We start from the raw sequence: 17,173 nt of genomic DNA, 5'->3' as shown, positions 1-17,173 counted from the left end.
CACACACACACACTTTCCATGTCTCTCTCTCACACTCTCACACTCTCTCACACACACACACACACACACACACACACACACACACACACAGATGAATGATTTGGCCCATGCCGCTCATCAACACTTTGGCTAAAACACAGACTTTAGAATAATGGAGTGTTTTTCTAAGACATCAAGGCTATTTAGTTAATGGGACGACACACACACACACACACACACACACACACACACACACACACACACACACACACACACACACACACACACACACACACACATTCACCATCAACCGCACACATTTACAGATATTTCAAGATACAAAGAGCACAATCTGTACCCCGCTGGCTGGCTTTCTATCAATGCCAACGTTCAACAGGATATTACCACACACACCTGCCAAGACTAAATTAACTCTTCATACATTCATTACAGGTCAACACATTCATGTCACAGTCCACACTAACTTCATTAATGAATGCTTTCAAGTGAAAATGAAAGTATGAGTCGAATTTTCAGCAACCATCGATTTTTTTCTGAGGATTGTATCGATCCAGCAGTAATCTGTTCTCCAACTCTGTAGCCTTTTTAGAGACTCTGAATTAAAATAGATTTTTTTTTGACTGACTCAGCTCCCAAATGCCTTCAAATTGCATTTAAAGCTGGAAGAACAATCTGATACCAAAATAGCCGGTTGTCATTTGGCGCAGCGAGGAGAAAAAGGAATATCAGAAAAATATCAGAAGCCACCTTATATTGAGGGTGAAGCTGGTTATAATTGAGAGTGAAAAAGAGTGACGATAAATTCGTTCTCTGAAGAGGCTGCGTATTACGTGGCTACTTCTCTGTGCAATATTTCTTCAGAACCGATCGTTGTATCCTCAATATCCTGTAGCTTCTTATTTTACTGAGTTTGTTCATTCATTTTAATGTTCCTCGCTGTGTACAGACGTCACTCTTATCAAAATGCTAAGCTTCAACTTTCACTATTGTTGTTAACTTAACTTGAGAGTTCATAATCACTTTGTGTGGGCGTAGTTGTTTGTGGATACTGGTTAGTATGGGCTAAGAAAGTGATGCTCTGCACGCAGCAAAGAGCAAACACTTGTGTTGTGCCTAATGTTATGCAAAGTTCAACAAACTACAGCCACAAGTTATTTCCTGGAATCATGAATGCCAGCACCACATAATTGATCTTTTTCAGTCATAAAAGAACCCCACAGAAGGAAAAGATAAGATAGTGAAGTATAAATAGGTTACTATAATAGTAAAAAGAAACCCCTTGTCCCATGAAAGCAGTGCAAACTGCTCATTCTGTGCACACATTCACAAACTTGCAGCACACGCGCAAGCCTGCTGAGTGCAGCCATTCTTATCGGCACCAGGTTGACAGCGGGGTCAACGAGGGTCGTGACCTCTGATCCGGGCCGATTGGCCTCTGACTCCTGTCACCAGGAATCAAAGACGGAAAAGGTTAAGACGTGAAAGAACAGAAACGGTTCGACATAATCCTACTGGTGCACGCACGCACGCGCACACACACTATGAAGGAACCTTTCAGGCACACAAATGTAACATGTGTGTGCCTGAAATGTTCCTTTATAGCGGTGCGAGCGCCTTCCTCAGTGTCTGTTTTTTGTTTATTTGCTGTTTGTGCATTTATATGTGTGTGTGAATGTGTCCGTGCTGGGTATTTTTATCCGTGGTGAACATTAGATTAAAGGCTGCTGGTCATGGGAGCTCTGATGGACGTCAATGTGATTAGAGAAAATGTGTGGCGTGTGATACAGCTAAGAACATTCCTGCATTGCACTAGACACACACAGACACACACGACAATCCATCTGTGTGCTGGCCTCTCATTAAATACCACACCTGCGGACTATGCAAAGAGGCTGCAAAAGACTTCCTAGCAGGTAAATACTCCTGACTGGCAATCAGAACGAAGAATAAAGAGTCTGTGTTGTGCTGAACTAGCTGAGATTTGTTGCTGTTTTTAACTTGTTAATAAGAAATATAAAAGGAAAAAGTCACAGCGAGCGTATCATTATCTCAGATAAAATCAATACATTCACAACAGGACATGAAGTGGATGCCAGTAAAGATCTCCGCGCGTCAGAGCTCCACCTCAAAGTATTTTTTCAGTGATGTCTGAGATGTATGCCAGCATGCGCACGACCAACTTTGAGCTTGAGTGTGACTGTCAAGGTGAGGCTGGCGGCCGAGGTGCAAGGACGTCACGGCATCAGAACCAATAGAGGAAAGCAGCAAGACACAACTCTGTGTCCATTAAACGCAGAACGGAGCACTGCTTTCCGTGCTGGCATGCCAACGCATCGAGCCTGCACACTGCCGGACAGGATGTTTGCTAATTTGCTCAGCACACAGGCCGTGCTGGACTATTCCACACTTTATGAGCAATAACAAGTTTGAGGAAAGAAACTTTCCCAGTTGAGGGACTTGCAACGCACATGAAGTTTAATGAATAGTTCTGTAAGCCCTGTGGGAGTTTGCACTGGCACGGTGAAATATGACATAAAAGATACAAATGAAAGAAAAGAGGATGAAAGAATCAAGTCTGTCTTTCAGTCGTTATCTCCCTTATGGGAGTCCAACTTTTTTATTTTCCCGGTGTTTGACAGCAAGTTCTCTGTGTTTTAAGATTCAGACACACCACTTTTCGCTGCACATACACACACACACACACACACACACACACGAGCTGAATGTATCATTAATCTGTCCAATTATTCACACACAGCCTAACACAGAATTGTACATGTGGCCGTGTTAGTACGCTACACGTGTGCCGTTTTGCCTCTGTGTCTGTCTCTGTCCGTCTGTTCATCAGCTTACCAAACCCCAGGGAACTTCAACTGTCTGGTGCAACGTTCCCAGGGGGAGGACTTTGTTGGCTGCGCCACCAGAGGGGGATGATGGGGGGGGGGGGGGGGGGGGGCGAGGAAACCGGGGCACATTTCCTGTGGAAATGGGGTTATCACTTCACCAATTACTGGTGCAATTACAGCGGGGGGTCTGCAGAAGCTTGGGAACAAAGCCTATAGGCACACAGATGGGCACTCATGTGGCAACATGCAAAAGTATGTGTGCACATGCGCAAAATCATTTCTAACACCAGTCTGCATGCATCACAGCAGTTATAGACTCTCACTTTCTCTTTTACGCCAAAATCAGACTACTGTCCGACCAGTTGGTCACTGTCAGATCTCATAGTTTGCAATCTCTCACAACTTTCATAAATAACACACTACACTGGATAACTTCACAATACGTCAAGCCCTATGCTTATTTCCATTCCAAGTCTTTAGATCCAACCAGCATCCAGCCAAAATAGGGTAATAAGATTTATTTTGCAGCCAGAACCAATCAGAATCCTCCTATAATCCATTTGGGCGTCATGCCCAATAGGTTGGGAACCATTTTTTTTACCGTAAAGTGTCTGTTTTTACATACATGTGAATCAATTATGAATCATTCACATGCACACAAACTAATTATCTACTTGCTGCATCTTCCTGTTCCACATGGACTCAAATATTCAAACATATGTGGCCACACACACACACACACAGTCGCGGTGCGTCTGGACTGTGTCACCGACGGACCAGACCCACGTGGACAGCTAGACCTTCGACCTCAGTGCGTATGATTATTCATCATCATCAGACTGCTCGGCCCGGGTCGCCATGCTGCCGCATACACAAGTCAATTCACTGTTTGCTTTAAAGAATATATATATTTTCATCTGTATTTATCTAAAAAAAAAGGTTCACTGAGAACACTCATTGTTTTCTCTGCTTCACTTTCACTCAGTTGCATACGGCCTTGTGTGGGAGCGCAGAACAATGTTGGGAGTTAAATGCTTTGCTCGTGGCGACACAGACAGACATTTTAATGAGCAGCTTTTTCTCATGTGGATATTCCGATTACAATTTAGGGATTTGAACACATTATTTATTCCCCAACCTAATGAAAAAGAACACAGTCAGTGTTTTCTGTCTTACCAGCATTTATGAAATCTTCCCCGTGCCATAACCAAGTGAATGAAGTGTTTTCACCTCTACAGTCATAATACTTCTGAGGTAAGAGGACTTGTTGCATTGAAAGGAAACAAACAATAACCCTGCAAGCATATGTTTAGGATTTGAAATGATGTCCCTGTTCCTGAAGAAACAAGAGATTACCTTTGCTTTAGCAATGGATTTGATTAAGGACCACATTTTGCTGCTAAAGCTGAGATTTGAGACTCTGAAGTTGATTTTATCCCAAGAGGATAAGATCCACCTCAGTGGCCTGGACTGGTGATACTTAAGAAAAACACTGTTCACTCACTGACTTGCACAGAGCACTCACTGGTTACTCTAGTCGTCAGCATTATTTTAATTATGTGAGAGTTAAGTTGATACTTTAAAAAAAAATTATGCATACGTCCGCACCCATCAGAGTAAAAACATTGAGCAGTCTGTCTTTGGCTGCTACTTCGTGGATCGACATTAAGGCATTTTAGACATTTCGTATGCTTTGTCGAGCAATAATACTATTTCTACATCTTTAAAATAAGCGCCCATTAAAAAAAAGAATCTGTCCTGTGAAGGTTATGGATAGTTATGATGTCTACAGTGATTTCAGATCAGCTCTGAGGGTCAAATTTACGAGCTTTAAAGCTCGGCCAGATGATAAAAAAAACACTATCTGTTGCTGGACATCCTCTCTATTTTCTGATAAGTCCTGCTTCTAGTTAAACAGGAAAAGGAAGTCTGACTTCAAACCTTTTTATGGCACTTGTCTGATGTTTCCATCACTGACAAAACAGACAGAAACCACAAGAATCTGACTCTCAATTCTTGTGGTTTCTTTTTGTGTACGCAGCCATGGGAATGTAAGATCGCCCACACCGAGGGGTAAAGATCAGATGTTTTGTGACTGCGTACACGGAGCACTAAACTGAGGCCTGACTGGAGTCGACCAAAGTCATTGTAGAAAAAGTGACGGCTTGATATTTCCTCTGTGAAGGAACCTCTGAGTCTACACGTCCCCCATATCCTGCATCTCCAGCCGGCTCTAATCTACAGCTAATGAGGTAAACTGCTGGTTAGAGTTGGTCTTAGCGCTGTTGATCCTATCTACTTCTGGTTTCTAGCTGGCCAACAAGTCAACTGTGTTTTTTTGGATTATATTTCCTTATGCAGCTGAAGTGAAAGGAATGCAGTGAGAAATATACGTTCGCACAAAGCTGAAAAGAGAAACAGCCCAAGACGTCCAGATCAGGGTTTTTTCCACTCTAAATGACTTATATATTTTGCCTGAGCTCATAAAATAGTGCACAGCAACTGCGTTATAGGAGTACAAACGTTTCTTGTGTGTCTTGGTTATAGAGGAAAGAAATGCTGACACACGGTAAGAGCCACAGAGGAGAGGTGTGAACCTCAGCTCTAGATTATTGACAACAGGGCAGATTGGAGCAAATTAATACTTAAGGGAAATCGAAGAAATGTGAAGCTTGTGGTTTTATTGCTTAATTACAGGGTTCAGACTAAAGATAGCCTCTGATATTACCACCAGAAACCTCTCAAGGGGGAATTTACCGTCCACTGTTGTCAGGGTCTGTTGTTGCCAAAGCAAGTGTGTAATTAGACTCCTTTCACTGTCTCTGTCCAGAGGATAAAAAGCCCTCAAGCTCCAAGCCCCTCCAATCAGGGGTTTCATGTCTAAAGTTTGGTTGCAAGAAGATTTTTCAGGCCTCCAGATATTCTGTAGAATTAATTTTAAACAGCAAACGGGGCTAAACTATTTTCAAGAATCTGGATTGCAGCTATTTTGCATATTTTTTAACATTTTGTATATTTTTGCCAGATTAATATTCAAACAACCTGCTAAATGAAGACTCCTTGAAACGTCTGTCTCATTTGGGTGTGTTCTGAAGTGTGAGATAAGAAAAGAGCAACCGTTTGACTTCAATAGTGACAAGCAATGCTCGCCTCACCGTTGGGGACTGCCTCCATTAAAATTAATAATAGAGAATAGCCTGATTCTGTGCCAGATAACCGTCCCAATGAAATCCATATCTCAGCAACATCCCCAGCCCAGAGCCTGGAAAGCACTGGCCTAGATAGAAACAGATCTGAAAGAATAAATGAATAATGAAATATCCCTTGATTTTGAATAGCACTATAAAGGCATTTATTAGTGCACAGTGCGAAAGAGAAAGGTAAGCTGCGGGAAGACGTGGATGAAGATGTACAACATGCACCAAGAACCAGGACTCAACTCTTAACTTGCAACCTCAACACCACAAAGGGAGATTTGTATGTTCTTGGGAAAAGAAAACCAGACCAGAGGCATTTGTCTTGGATCTTCAAAAATGCACTACGATATGTTCCACGGTTTAGGAGTTTTTGTTGTAAAGTTGTATTGAGCAAACCAGGGAATGAATAACGTCTTTAAGGTCAGAGGAATTCCACACCGAGCTGGAGAGTGAGGGGGAAAAGAAGGAAAGACTATTCAGACAATTTACACGCAATTAAACATTACGATCAGGTTGATATTTTTGACTTTAGGCTTTTACAATTTCATTGAAACAACTGAAGTGTTGTGTCTCAATAAAACAAGCGATTCACAGTCACAGTCTTAACTACATTTATTTGAATCTGGTTCAGACGGGGTGGCCGAGTCAGCTGCTGTTCTGTGTGTCTGTCGGCGTGTTTCTTTCACAGACAACACAGATACACGACGTCCTTCAACAACAGACAACTCATCTGGGTTTTCTATGAAAGCAGCTATTTATGGCTCGTCGGACTATTTTGTCGTTGGGGATAACTGGGCAACACCTGGCTTTATCCTTCATAAAGTCACAACATGCAGAGAAAAAGTAAGTATTTATATTCAAACTTTATTTGCGTCACACTTTTTTTCTCTGAGGAAATCTAAATTGAACAATTACAAACATGCACATGAGCAAACATGCATCTGGACACTGATGAACTAATCCAGCGTTTGGTATAACCAAGCAATTTGCATGCAAATAGCACAAAATCGAAAAGGACTCATTTGCATTTACATTAATAGTTGGGCATTTCTCCAGAAAGACACTGGGGGGAAACAGCAGGATAAGTTGCAGCCTGAATCACAATCATCACTAGTAATCAGCAGCAGAGAGGTCAAAGGTCAAAGCCAATGTCTCCGCTCATAGCAAAGAAACTCAAATGATTCAATTCAAATATTCTCTAGTGACTGATTAATGTTAAATGTCTTTGGCAAGCCAATCCACTAAGTGAATGCTGTATGAATAAAACATTACTTTCTACGTGTGGGAAAATAGGTTCACATTGACTTAATAAACTCTTCCAAAGCTCCTCTGAGGCGTTTAAAGGAGCTTTATTCTATGATTGTGACGATGAATCTTTATATTCCCATGCGACAGTTAAGAGTTTGAAAGTAGCTAAAGGCGTTAGTCTGACAGCAGTTTAAGTGGCTGCGTGCATGCGTCTCTGTATGCAAGGACGTATGAGACCTTCCTACCTTTTGCACGTTTACGTACTTTTGCATTTCTGTGTACAAAACTTTAAAAATTACATTTTGCTGCGCATGTGTTTGCATCTTTAATGGTCTTGCTTTTATGTGATAGTGTTCAGGTATCCGGTGCAACTGTGTGTGTGTGTGTGTGTGTGTGTGTGTGTGTGTGTGTGTGTGTGTGTATATGTGTGTGTGTGTGTGTGTGTGTTTGTGTGTGTGTGAGCCTACTCCTGCATATGGACAGCATGAACTTTGAGTGAATAACTTGGATAATTTAGTCATTAAGAGGGAGATGGAGGTTTCAGAGGTAATCAAGCATGTATTAAAGTGTTTAAAGCTGGGTTTTTTTCTTCCAAAAAGCAAGACATTGCGTGGTCAGTCAGAGTGATTACACTTCACACCAATCAGAAAGAACCTCTCAGACAGTGAAAGGACCTCTCTCTCTCTCTCTCTCTCTCTCTCTCTCTCTCTCTCTCTCTCTCTCTCTCTCTCTCTCTCTCTCAGACTCTGAATGTCTGGTTCTGAGGTCAGTAGCATCTCCTTTACAAAACCTGTCCAGCCCTAAACTCACAATAGCTAAAGTGAACTTCCCTTTGATGTGACAGAACTATGAATGAAGTACTTAATATGAAATGTAATTTTAACAATTGACAGATTAACCGTGAATTGACAATAAGAATCCCTCTGGGAAACTGACAGAGTAAGCCAGGCAGACACACTGACAACCTTGCAGCTAAACTAATTGATGGCAGAGACTTACTGGGAAAGTGGCTGCATGTGTCCCAAAAACAACAATGCACGCAACATTGTGGCTGCTAACTCTGCCGGACGGGTGAACTGGTGAATGTGGTTTGTGGGTTTGCGCCTCGTCTGGAGTGATTGACAGCAGCGTGCTGGGCCCTTGACCCAGAGGTCAATGGATCAAAACCATCCTCTGCTGTGTATGCTTTAGGGAGGTTCAAAAGACTTTAGCCTCTATTTTACTGACGGCGATAACACCGCTGGAAACAAAGGGGTCCTTGTCGGACAAAGGAGGACAGAGAGAGAAATCCTCCTGAAATGAGACTAGAAGCAGTACCTTCATTTTGTCAGCGAGAGAAAATAAATCAAGAAATAAATACTGCATCCAGGAAAGAATCTTTAACGCCTGCTCTTCTGATCAAAATGTCCATGGATGTTGGGGTTGACCACAAAGGAATAGAGATCATCTAGACAGACACTACGCAACACCCTGAGGCAATCAGCTGTGGTGTCATCTTGATGAAAATTGTAAAGGTCACGACTTTATGTTTGTGGACCTCGATTCATCTTGGGGGTCGTCGCTCTCACATTTAAAGGTAAACCCCAGTGGACATGGCACTGGCCTCCTCAGCCAGGGATCGTGAATTTGAAGCCCATTCAGGTTGTTAAAAGAGAGGTGCGGCAGGTGAAATGTATGGTCTTATCACTTAAAACTGAAGAACCTAGAAATACTTTATATGAAAGCAGTATACGCTGCAGGCAAAGCCTTCTGAACAAAGTTGCTTCACTTTATTGATCCAAACATTATTGCTTTTGTCTATGTTCCCTATGTTTTCCGTGCTTTGCCGTGTTTGCTCCCTGCTTTCTATGTCTCTTTTCATGTCTTCATTTTCTCTCCACTGTTGCAACTGAAGCCCCTCTGGCTCAATGGATAAGGCATAATCTTCCTAAGCCAGGTATTGTGTGTTCAAGACCCATCCGGGTAGAGAGTGGTGCTCCAGAAAAGTTTAATTGAATTATTGTTTCATGTCTTTTTATCATCTTCTGTCTTCTTTCCTTGTCATACGGTTTCTTCCTTTACTTTATCATTAACTTACTTGTTTTTACACTAGTTGTCTGCTATGACGTTAACAAATTAGGAAAATCCAAATGTACATTATCTCTTAACTGCCAAACAAAATTAGTCGTCAAAGTGTTGAAGTGGGGCCGGAATCCATTTCTAATTACAGCGATTCCCTGACAAAAAAGCATTCCCCCCTCTGTCTGAGAAAAAACACTGTTGTGATGGGAAGGGAAATGACCACAGCATGGAGCTCCCACAGAGAGAGAGAGAAAGAGAGCACACACACTTTGTTCAAAGTCATGAGCAGAAACACAAAAGACCAACCAAGACTGAGTCGGGCAGAGATCATGCAACTAAAACAGCTCTACTTAAGCACACACACACACACACACACACACACACACACACACACACACACACACACACTCACACTCATATCCTCAAAGTAACTATGACGGAAACACACACATGCATCAACACACACACACACACTTTCAAGGACATACAGACACATGGTTCATGCATGCTTACAAAGAAACACACACACACACACACACACACAAACACACTCACACTCTCACACTCACACTCTCACACACTCACACTCACACTCTCACACACTCACACTCACAACACAGCTACTTCAGCAGCTCTTCACATTTCCACAGCCAGCTTTCATTAGAGCTAAATTCCCAGCTGGGAGAATCCAACAAGGTTTCCCTTTTCCCCTCTTTGTACTTTCTAGATCACGATTGGTGGACTTCAGCCTTATCACATCGACTTCACAGACCCTTTGTGTTGCGGCTTATGTAAGAACGTGTAATCAGTTGGTTTCTTATGTTCTGGTGTCTCTAGTAAACATAAGTTTATCTCGTAACTAAAGGCTTAAATACCTCAGAGGGGTTTTTCATTGAGAAGGCGATTCCCTGTGAATATGGCTAAAAGAGAAAAGATCAAACCACAGATCTCATTTCAATTAGAACATGCAGATTTTTGCTTTCTCATTACTTTTGACCGTCATATTTGTTATAACTAAACAAGAAAACACCCAACATGGGTCAAAGCGTTAAGTCCTGAATCTTGCTTTGATTCTCCAGTGACGCAAACCTCCACGAGGTTAACGAACACCAACAACTATTAGAAGATTAGGCGGCACCCAACCGCGCATAAACCTGTTCACAGGAAAGACCACACTCCTGTTCGACACTGGCATGTTGATTCAACATGACAACATTGTTAATGCAACGTGGTGCACAGCGGCAACTAACAAGTGCGTGAAGAAAAAAGACGGTGAAAAGGAGAAAAAAGAGGTTGAAATAAATCACCAACACACATTTGAGTTCCCCACAACAGTATTTGCTAAAATTACACATTTAGTGACGATTATTTATGGCGTTCCTTTCCCATTTTTATAGATGTTCTGTCTGTCTGCATGTTTTTCCAGCAACTTCTGCATGGATTTCACCATGAGTAGGTGGATCGGCCTGAGGTCAAGAATTCATTAAATTGGTGGTGAAATGTGGAAGTTTTAGAAGAGAAAACACATGTGGATGGTTGAACTATATAATCCGACTGTCCTTTGCAAACAATCACCAACATCCTTGTTCATCTTTGACCCACTCTACTCTCTGTAAGTGTTTACACAGAGTTTTCAATCGTATGAAGAGAATATGAGCAACTATTCAATTCTAAAGTGGTAAAGATAGATAGTCTCGCCACAGTATTAACTGGTTTACAGTCTGTGTTTCCTACAACGTCTGACTTTGTTGTAGCAATGTCAAAACAATAAAAAAGCATGCTGAATATGTAATTTAAGAAAACTTTCTAACATTACAAGTGTGTTGGTGAGGCAAAATGAGCATTTAAATGAGGCCACACCAACAGAACTCATGGTGAGAAGAGAGGGTAAGGTTGGCGAGGGCTAAAAACAAGGCGGTCACAGACAAATTTGACGACTAGAGGAAGATGAATTCAATACAGGTGAACACAGAGATGGAGAAAGTGAGACAAGGGGGTGAAAGGAATAAAACGGGTAGAGGGACGAGGTGTAATTTGAGCCGAAGCATCACAGTACAAGGGCAGTGATGAAGCAGGAATGAAAGGTAAGTGAAAGAGGTGCCTGATTCCCGTCACCTGCATGAGTGTGTGTGTGTGTGTGTGTGTGTGTGTGTGTGTGTGTGTGTGTGTGTGTGTATTGGGGGTGCGGGGTGAGCGTGCAGCAGATGTATTAGACAGTGAGAGCAAAGAGAGACCACTAAAAATAAGAGGCCTCTTACCGGAGTGTGTGAACTGCAGTCTTGGTTGAGATGCTCTCCATGCCCCCGTTAAGGTCGCCCCGACGTGGGCGAGCAGGACCGCAGTCACCGGCCAATACATGCTCCTCCTCAGACACACACACAAACAAACGCAGTCCAAACTTACAAATGCAGGCAACAACAGTAACAAGTGCCCAATGTCAGTGTTGCATTCAGGTGAAGTGCTGAATCCCGACACACACTTGCGCACAGGTACACACACACTCTTAGTCCAAAGTGTTGCGTCGTTAAAAAAAAAACAAAAGTCTAAGTTGCAAAGATACTGAATCCACCCCGTCTCGTGTCTTGAGTCAGGCTTTGAATAAGTCCAGATCCGGAAAAAGAATTAACCGCTCCTGACATCAGCACTCACACTTTACCATATACGTGTGTGTGTGTGCGTGTGTGTGTGTACGCTCGCGTGTGGGCTTCAGAGATGAAGGGAAAAATGTATTGCAAGAAAAAAATAAGTCGTCTATTCGCTGCCTCCTTGCAGCTTGACAGCTCTCTTCCGTTCTGTCTCTCGTCCCAGCTCCTCTCTACATGTGACTGCACTCACACTCTCTCTCTCTCTCTGCTTCTCTCTCTCTCTCTCTCGCTCTCTCTCTCTCTCTCTCTCACTTACTCTCGCTGTCTGTCTGGGAGGCGGAGGGAGCAAGATCCCAGATCATTGTGGCCACCCCTGCGCACACACACAACTGCGGGCACACACGCCTATTCATTCCTCCGGGACAAATCTAGTTAAAGTGGAAATGAGAGAGAGACAAATCAGCTTTCATCTTTATTCCCATTTTTCTTCCTCTCACTTTCTCAGTCTCTCAGTCCCCCCCTCTTTCACTCCTTTTCCTTTCTCCCTTACTCTCTCCTTCACTCTTTTTCTCTCCCCCTACATCATTATAATACACAACACGCATCAACACCCGTGATCTCCGGGCTTCACAGAAGGCACACAAACACAGAAACGATAAACAAAGTGACTTTTAGCAGAGTTTGATTTGGTTGGAAGAATAACAATTAGAGAAAAGGAAACAAACAAATGCTGCTTCAGGACCTCAGGCTGTGTACAGGTTGATACGGGGAGAGGGATAATCTGGGCTCAAGCCATGAAGTGCATCCAAGTAATGTGAACAATCATAAAATCAATTCCAAAACAAACCTTCTCCTTCACTTTTTTTGCAGTGCCTGAGTCTCTTCCCTCTTTCTCATTATTTTCTCGGTTTCCAACCCAAATGCAATCATTAAAGCTTGTGCCTTCCTTCTTGCTCTGCTATTTTCGTTACATAGCTGCACGCTGGGGTACGGCAGCGCCGGCTGAATCCCTTACCAGCTTCGAGTTCAATAACAGGCTAACAGAGACAATTTATTCATTCTCTGGGATAAATAATGAATTTAGGTTGCAGCAAACTAACAAGTATATACTCTCCAAGGATTTCGGATATCCTAAATGATTTATTCTCCAGACTTGTTTGCTATTGTGTATCATATAATTAGGAGAGAGGGGCGTTTTTTTCACATTTTACGCAGCAGTTTAATTATAAGATTTGACGGCCTGTAACCTGGTGTTTACACAACCTCACACATATTTTAATTGGATGAGGGCAAATTTGGTCAAACAGCTTGTTATTTAAGTTACCTAATTACTTAACAGAAGAAGAAGAAGTAGAAGAAGAAGAAGAAGAAGAAGAAGAAGAAGAAGAAGAAGAAGAAGAAGAAGATGGAGGGACCTTGAGCAAGACGTGTTTCTGCTCAGTTTAATGAATGACACATCCATTTCTATTATCATCATCATTAGTAGGAGTAATATTGTTTTTTAATCCTTACATCTCACGGCTGTGTTTTTTTCTATTGCGCCCATCACATTGTTCTCAGGATCACCTGTCAATCAAACAGCGTCTATAGCCCTGTGACTTTGTTCACGTTTCATTTTCTGTAGATGACGTTCCTGCATGTGACAGAGAAGACCAACAGGTAACATATGATTCACCACAGCAGATACTCGTTAAAACCTGCACATGTAAAAGTTTGCATTGTCTGAATTACCTGTGTGTCTGTTTAGTTGGTGGTGAGGCAGTTAAAAAATGGACATTTAAACTATTTTAAAGGAGATTACTCTGAGGTATTGCTCTAACTCTTTCCCGCCAAAAGAAAACAGAAAATACAGTGTGAGACAGTCTAAAGATGTCCAAGTTCTTTGACGTTCATGTTTGCCTTTCTGAGGAAATTCCAAAAAATTAAAGTAAAGTGTAAAAGTTGACATTTTGCCACAATACTGCTGCACGAGCAGGAAACAGAGGACGCACCAGTCATCATTTAAACATGTCCGTCAACGAGTCACCTGTTCACTGACTCCTGTTGCATGTTTGTTATTCACATGGTTATTATAGCAACAAGAGCCTGCAGCAGTGATTCTCATGAAGCTCGCCTGAGGCCTGAGCCAAACAAAAAGAGAGGGCTAGATGCAGATTATTCTCTGGGACGGTTGGACCGACGGGCCACAAAAGAAAAGGGGCCCCTGTTGCGGAAGTCGCCGTGTGCTTCACATCTGAAGGGAAACGGTTGAAAAGACTCGCAAGTGTCACTTTCACCTTTCTCACTTTAAGCTCCCGCTGAATAAAACTGACTTACAATGACCTCCTATACGCTCTGGGGTCACGGAGACAAGACAATTACGAGCTCTTCGCCGATAGCACCTGATCAGTCAGCTCGTTAATTACAACTAATGGCCTCCCAGCTCGAGTGAACAAAAAGCTTCTGATATCTCTCGGACATGTGACGTCAATTAGACAATTAGCAAATGAGCTATGGCTGCCAGGATCATTACTGGTCTCAGATCTCACCGCCTGTGTTCTCTACGAAGCATGCACGCACACACACACAAACACACACACACAAACACACACACACACACACACACACACACACACACACATCCATTAACTCATGTACATTCCCTGTGTTTCGTGGGCTGAGTGAGAATGCATCATTTAACAAGATCTCATTGTCATCTTGTTGTCCTGGGTGCCTACTTTCATGAGGTTTGCGCCCCCTTTTCAGGCTGATATGAACCCTAATGTCACTAATTCACTGTGTGTATGATAGTCATGGTGTGAGTGGTAAGAAGACAACAAACCAAAAAAAAAAAGTTTTTCTATACTGTAAGTCGGGATGTTTTAAGATACTGGTGGCTATTAACTAGTTATAAATTGACAGTGGTACTCAAAATGTTATGTGTTCAACTCATGCAACAAATGTATCCACAATATATATTCATGTGCGGGTTAAATATTTTTGAAACATGCTCACTTAAAGTGTCATATAAAAACACTAAACTCATGTTATTAGTGGTGAGAGTTATGGTATTATTTGCTCGAAACAAGTTTTGTCCAGAGCTAGCTAACTGGCACAATAGTTAACAACACACATATAACATTTTTGTTTAAATAAAATATGAAACAGTAGTAATGTATGGGGTAATTAGGTGATGTAAGCCTCTGCGACGCAAATACTGTAACTGTAAACTATACGTCACAGGGGGTTTAACGAAGCGTCCCTTTTTATTTAAGTTTTTTTCTAATGTTACAGTGAAACTAACAAAATCACAATGAGAGAGTTTAAGATTACCGAGCCTAAATCTCACATTCAAAGTTGGAACAACCGAAACCTTACCCAGACTGTGCACATGGACTTGCGCTGGACCTCACAGGTGGGACGGTGCTGCCACCTTACGTTTCTTCCCGCCGCTCACCTCTTTGAGATCTCGCGTGTCGGTGACGTAGGGTGACTCTGAAATCCCGCGACACTTTAGTCATTTTTAGCTTCGATATTTCTGCGCGCGCAAAGTGAATGAAACGTTATAGCAACAGCCAGTCTGTCTCAACTGAAGCTGCTGCAGCGTCACAGGAGAGGAGAAACTATTATATCTGCATATAAGATGTAACGACAGCCATATGCCACTAGGGGGAAGTGTATGATAGTGTAAATTCAGTATACTTTAACTTGGAGAGAGGACAGATATGCATCAAATATGGTCTTTAGACTATGTTCAATACATTCAGAAAAACATTGTATACATTGAAGGCTTTTTTTTTGTTTTGTTGTACAATTTAAATGGAAGAGAGATGTTGAACCAAATCTAGATGCTGACATTCAGCCTGTATTGCTCTTGCTATCTTCACAGAGCCCGTTGAAATGACACTTTGAATTATTCTTTACACTATACTCTCTATTGGCTTCCTACCTGCTGTGAATCACGCAGGCCCAAACTAAAGTTGTCAGAGAGTAGATTTTCATACAATAGTATCATCATCATCATCATCATCTGATATTCCAACATTATATATAATGTACGATGTTCTTGCCTACATTTGTAGCATTACATATTTGAAAGCTCCTGGACAAATAAGATTTTCCATTTCTTTAAATTACAATTATACCAGTGGATGGATTATGTAAATAATATTCCCATTTAGTCGCAGTTAAGTATAAAGTATGCCTTTGCTATGATATTTGATAACAATTGGTTTTTCACAATTGGTTTTCTAATATTGGCCATGTAGGTTTTATCCCAGAGAGTCGTTTGGATTTAAATTCTGTAGCAGACGTAAGAGAGAGGGGTGGAGTGAGTGTTTTCGTAGGGAGTGGTGGGACTGACCGTCCTGCTCGCTCCCGTCATGATGTGTTGGAACCTTTCGGGGGCGCGGCTCTCAGGGGCGCGCTTGAAGAAAACCCCAGTAATGAAGGTTGAGTCAAATATAAACAGCACTGTGGCTGAGAACCTAAATGAAAGGTGATTTTTTTTCGTGGGCGACTCATGGTTTGTTTTTCTTTACTATTTTTTTGTTTTAATGAATATGAGTCATGGAGAGTATAAACTATTGTCCCACCAAAGGAACCGGGACAGATGGGTCATTGGGCGTTGTGTTTCGGTGCAGACCGCCTAAAAATACACTTTGGGAAACGAGATAATATGTGGGTGTACGCATGACTCACTATCACGGGGCAATCCTTTTCATAGCATTACTCCAGAGTCATAACAAAAAAATACACCTCAGACAGCGGAGCCAGTCCCATCAGTCCAAAGTCATCTCCAAAGATCGTCTATTGAACGATGAATAGCAAAGTAGAAGAAAGAAGCCTCACTCTCAATGCATCAGCGGTGTGCTTAAAGCAACACATCTGTGGACTCCAATACGTCCTTATTAAGTGATTACCTGAAGTTGTGTGGACACTAGTGGGTCTCATAATGTCACAGGTCAATGTTCAGGGGAATTATATATAAAATAAGATCTCTTCTTTTTGCAACGTTGAACATGGTTGGCAGCCACACATTCAGGATGTTCAACCTGCCTCAGCAGCTGCTGATTCAGTCTATGCACTGCAGTGATCCAGTCTGTTCGCTGCACGTCTCACCTTGTGTGATTTGGATGAGCCACCAAACGGGACGAAAACAGACAACAACAACACACAATCAGAACTGTAGAGAAAACCATTGCTGCCAATCTGTCCTTCCGTTCAGGACTTGTGCTCCTCCTAAATCAGGAAGCAT

General features: G+C 42.1%; 1 protein-coding gene across 3 annotated transcripts in view; it reads right to left on the bottom strand.

Annotated features, from left to right (window-relative positions):
- sema3h (sema domain, immunoglobulin domain (Ig), short basic domain, secreted, (semaphorin) 3H) overlaps positions 1-15,365 on the bottom strand; it is a 60,638-nt gene extending 45,273 nt beyond the window's left edge. The window contains exons 1-4 of one of the 3 annotated variants that reach the window (XM_068597436.1): positions 15,295-15,365; positions 13,450-13,570; positions 12,254-12,365; positions 11,611-11,717 (exon numbers count right to left, since the gene is read on the bottom strand). In XM_068597436.1, coding sequence (XP_068453537.1) covers positions 11,611-11,710 — 100 coding nt within the window. In that variant the 5' untranslated portion in view covers positions 11,711-11,717; positions 12,254-12,365; positions 13,450-13,570; positions 15,295-15,365. Of the gene's footprint in view, positions 1-11,610; positions 12,232-12,253; positions 12,366-13,449; positions 13,571-15,294 lie in introns of those variants that run through there. The other 2 variants (XM_068597437.1, XM_068597435.1) reach the window with 2 other exon arrangements.
- Positions 15,366-17,173: the final 1,808 nt, after the last annotated feature.

Source organism: Clinocottus analis, unplaced genomic scaffold, assembly GCF_023055335.1.
Source record: "Clinocottus analis isolate CAN_PGR_092001 unplaced genomic scaffold, fCliAna1.0.p SCAF_4, whole genome shotgun sequence".
In the NCBI taxonomy this organism is placed as follows: domain Eukaryota; kingdom Metazoa; phylum Chordata; class Actinopteri; order Perciformes; family Cottidae; genus Clinocottus; species Clinocottus analis.
Note: the sequence above shows the minus strand (reverse complement) of the source record. Positions and strands in the feature narration are given on the sequence as shown.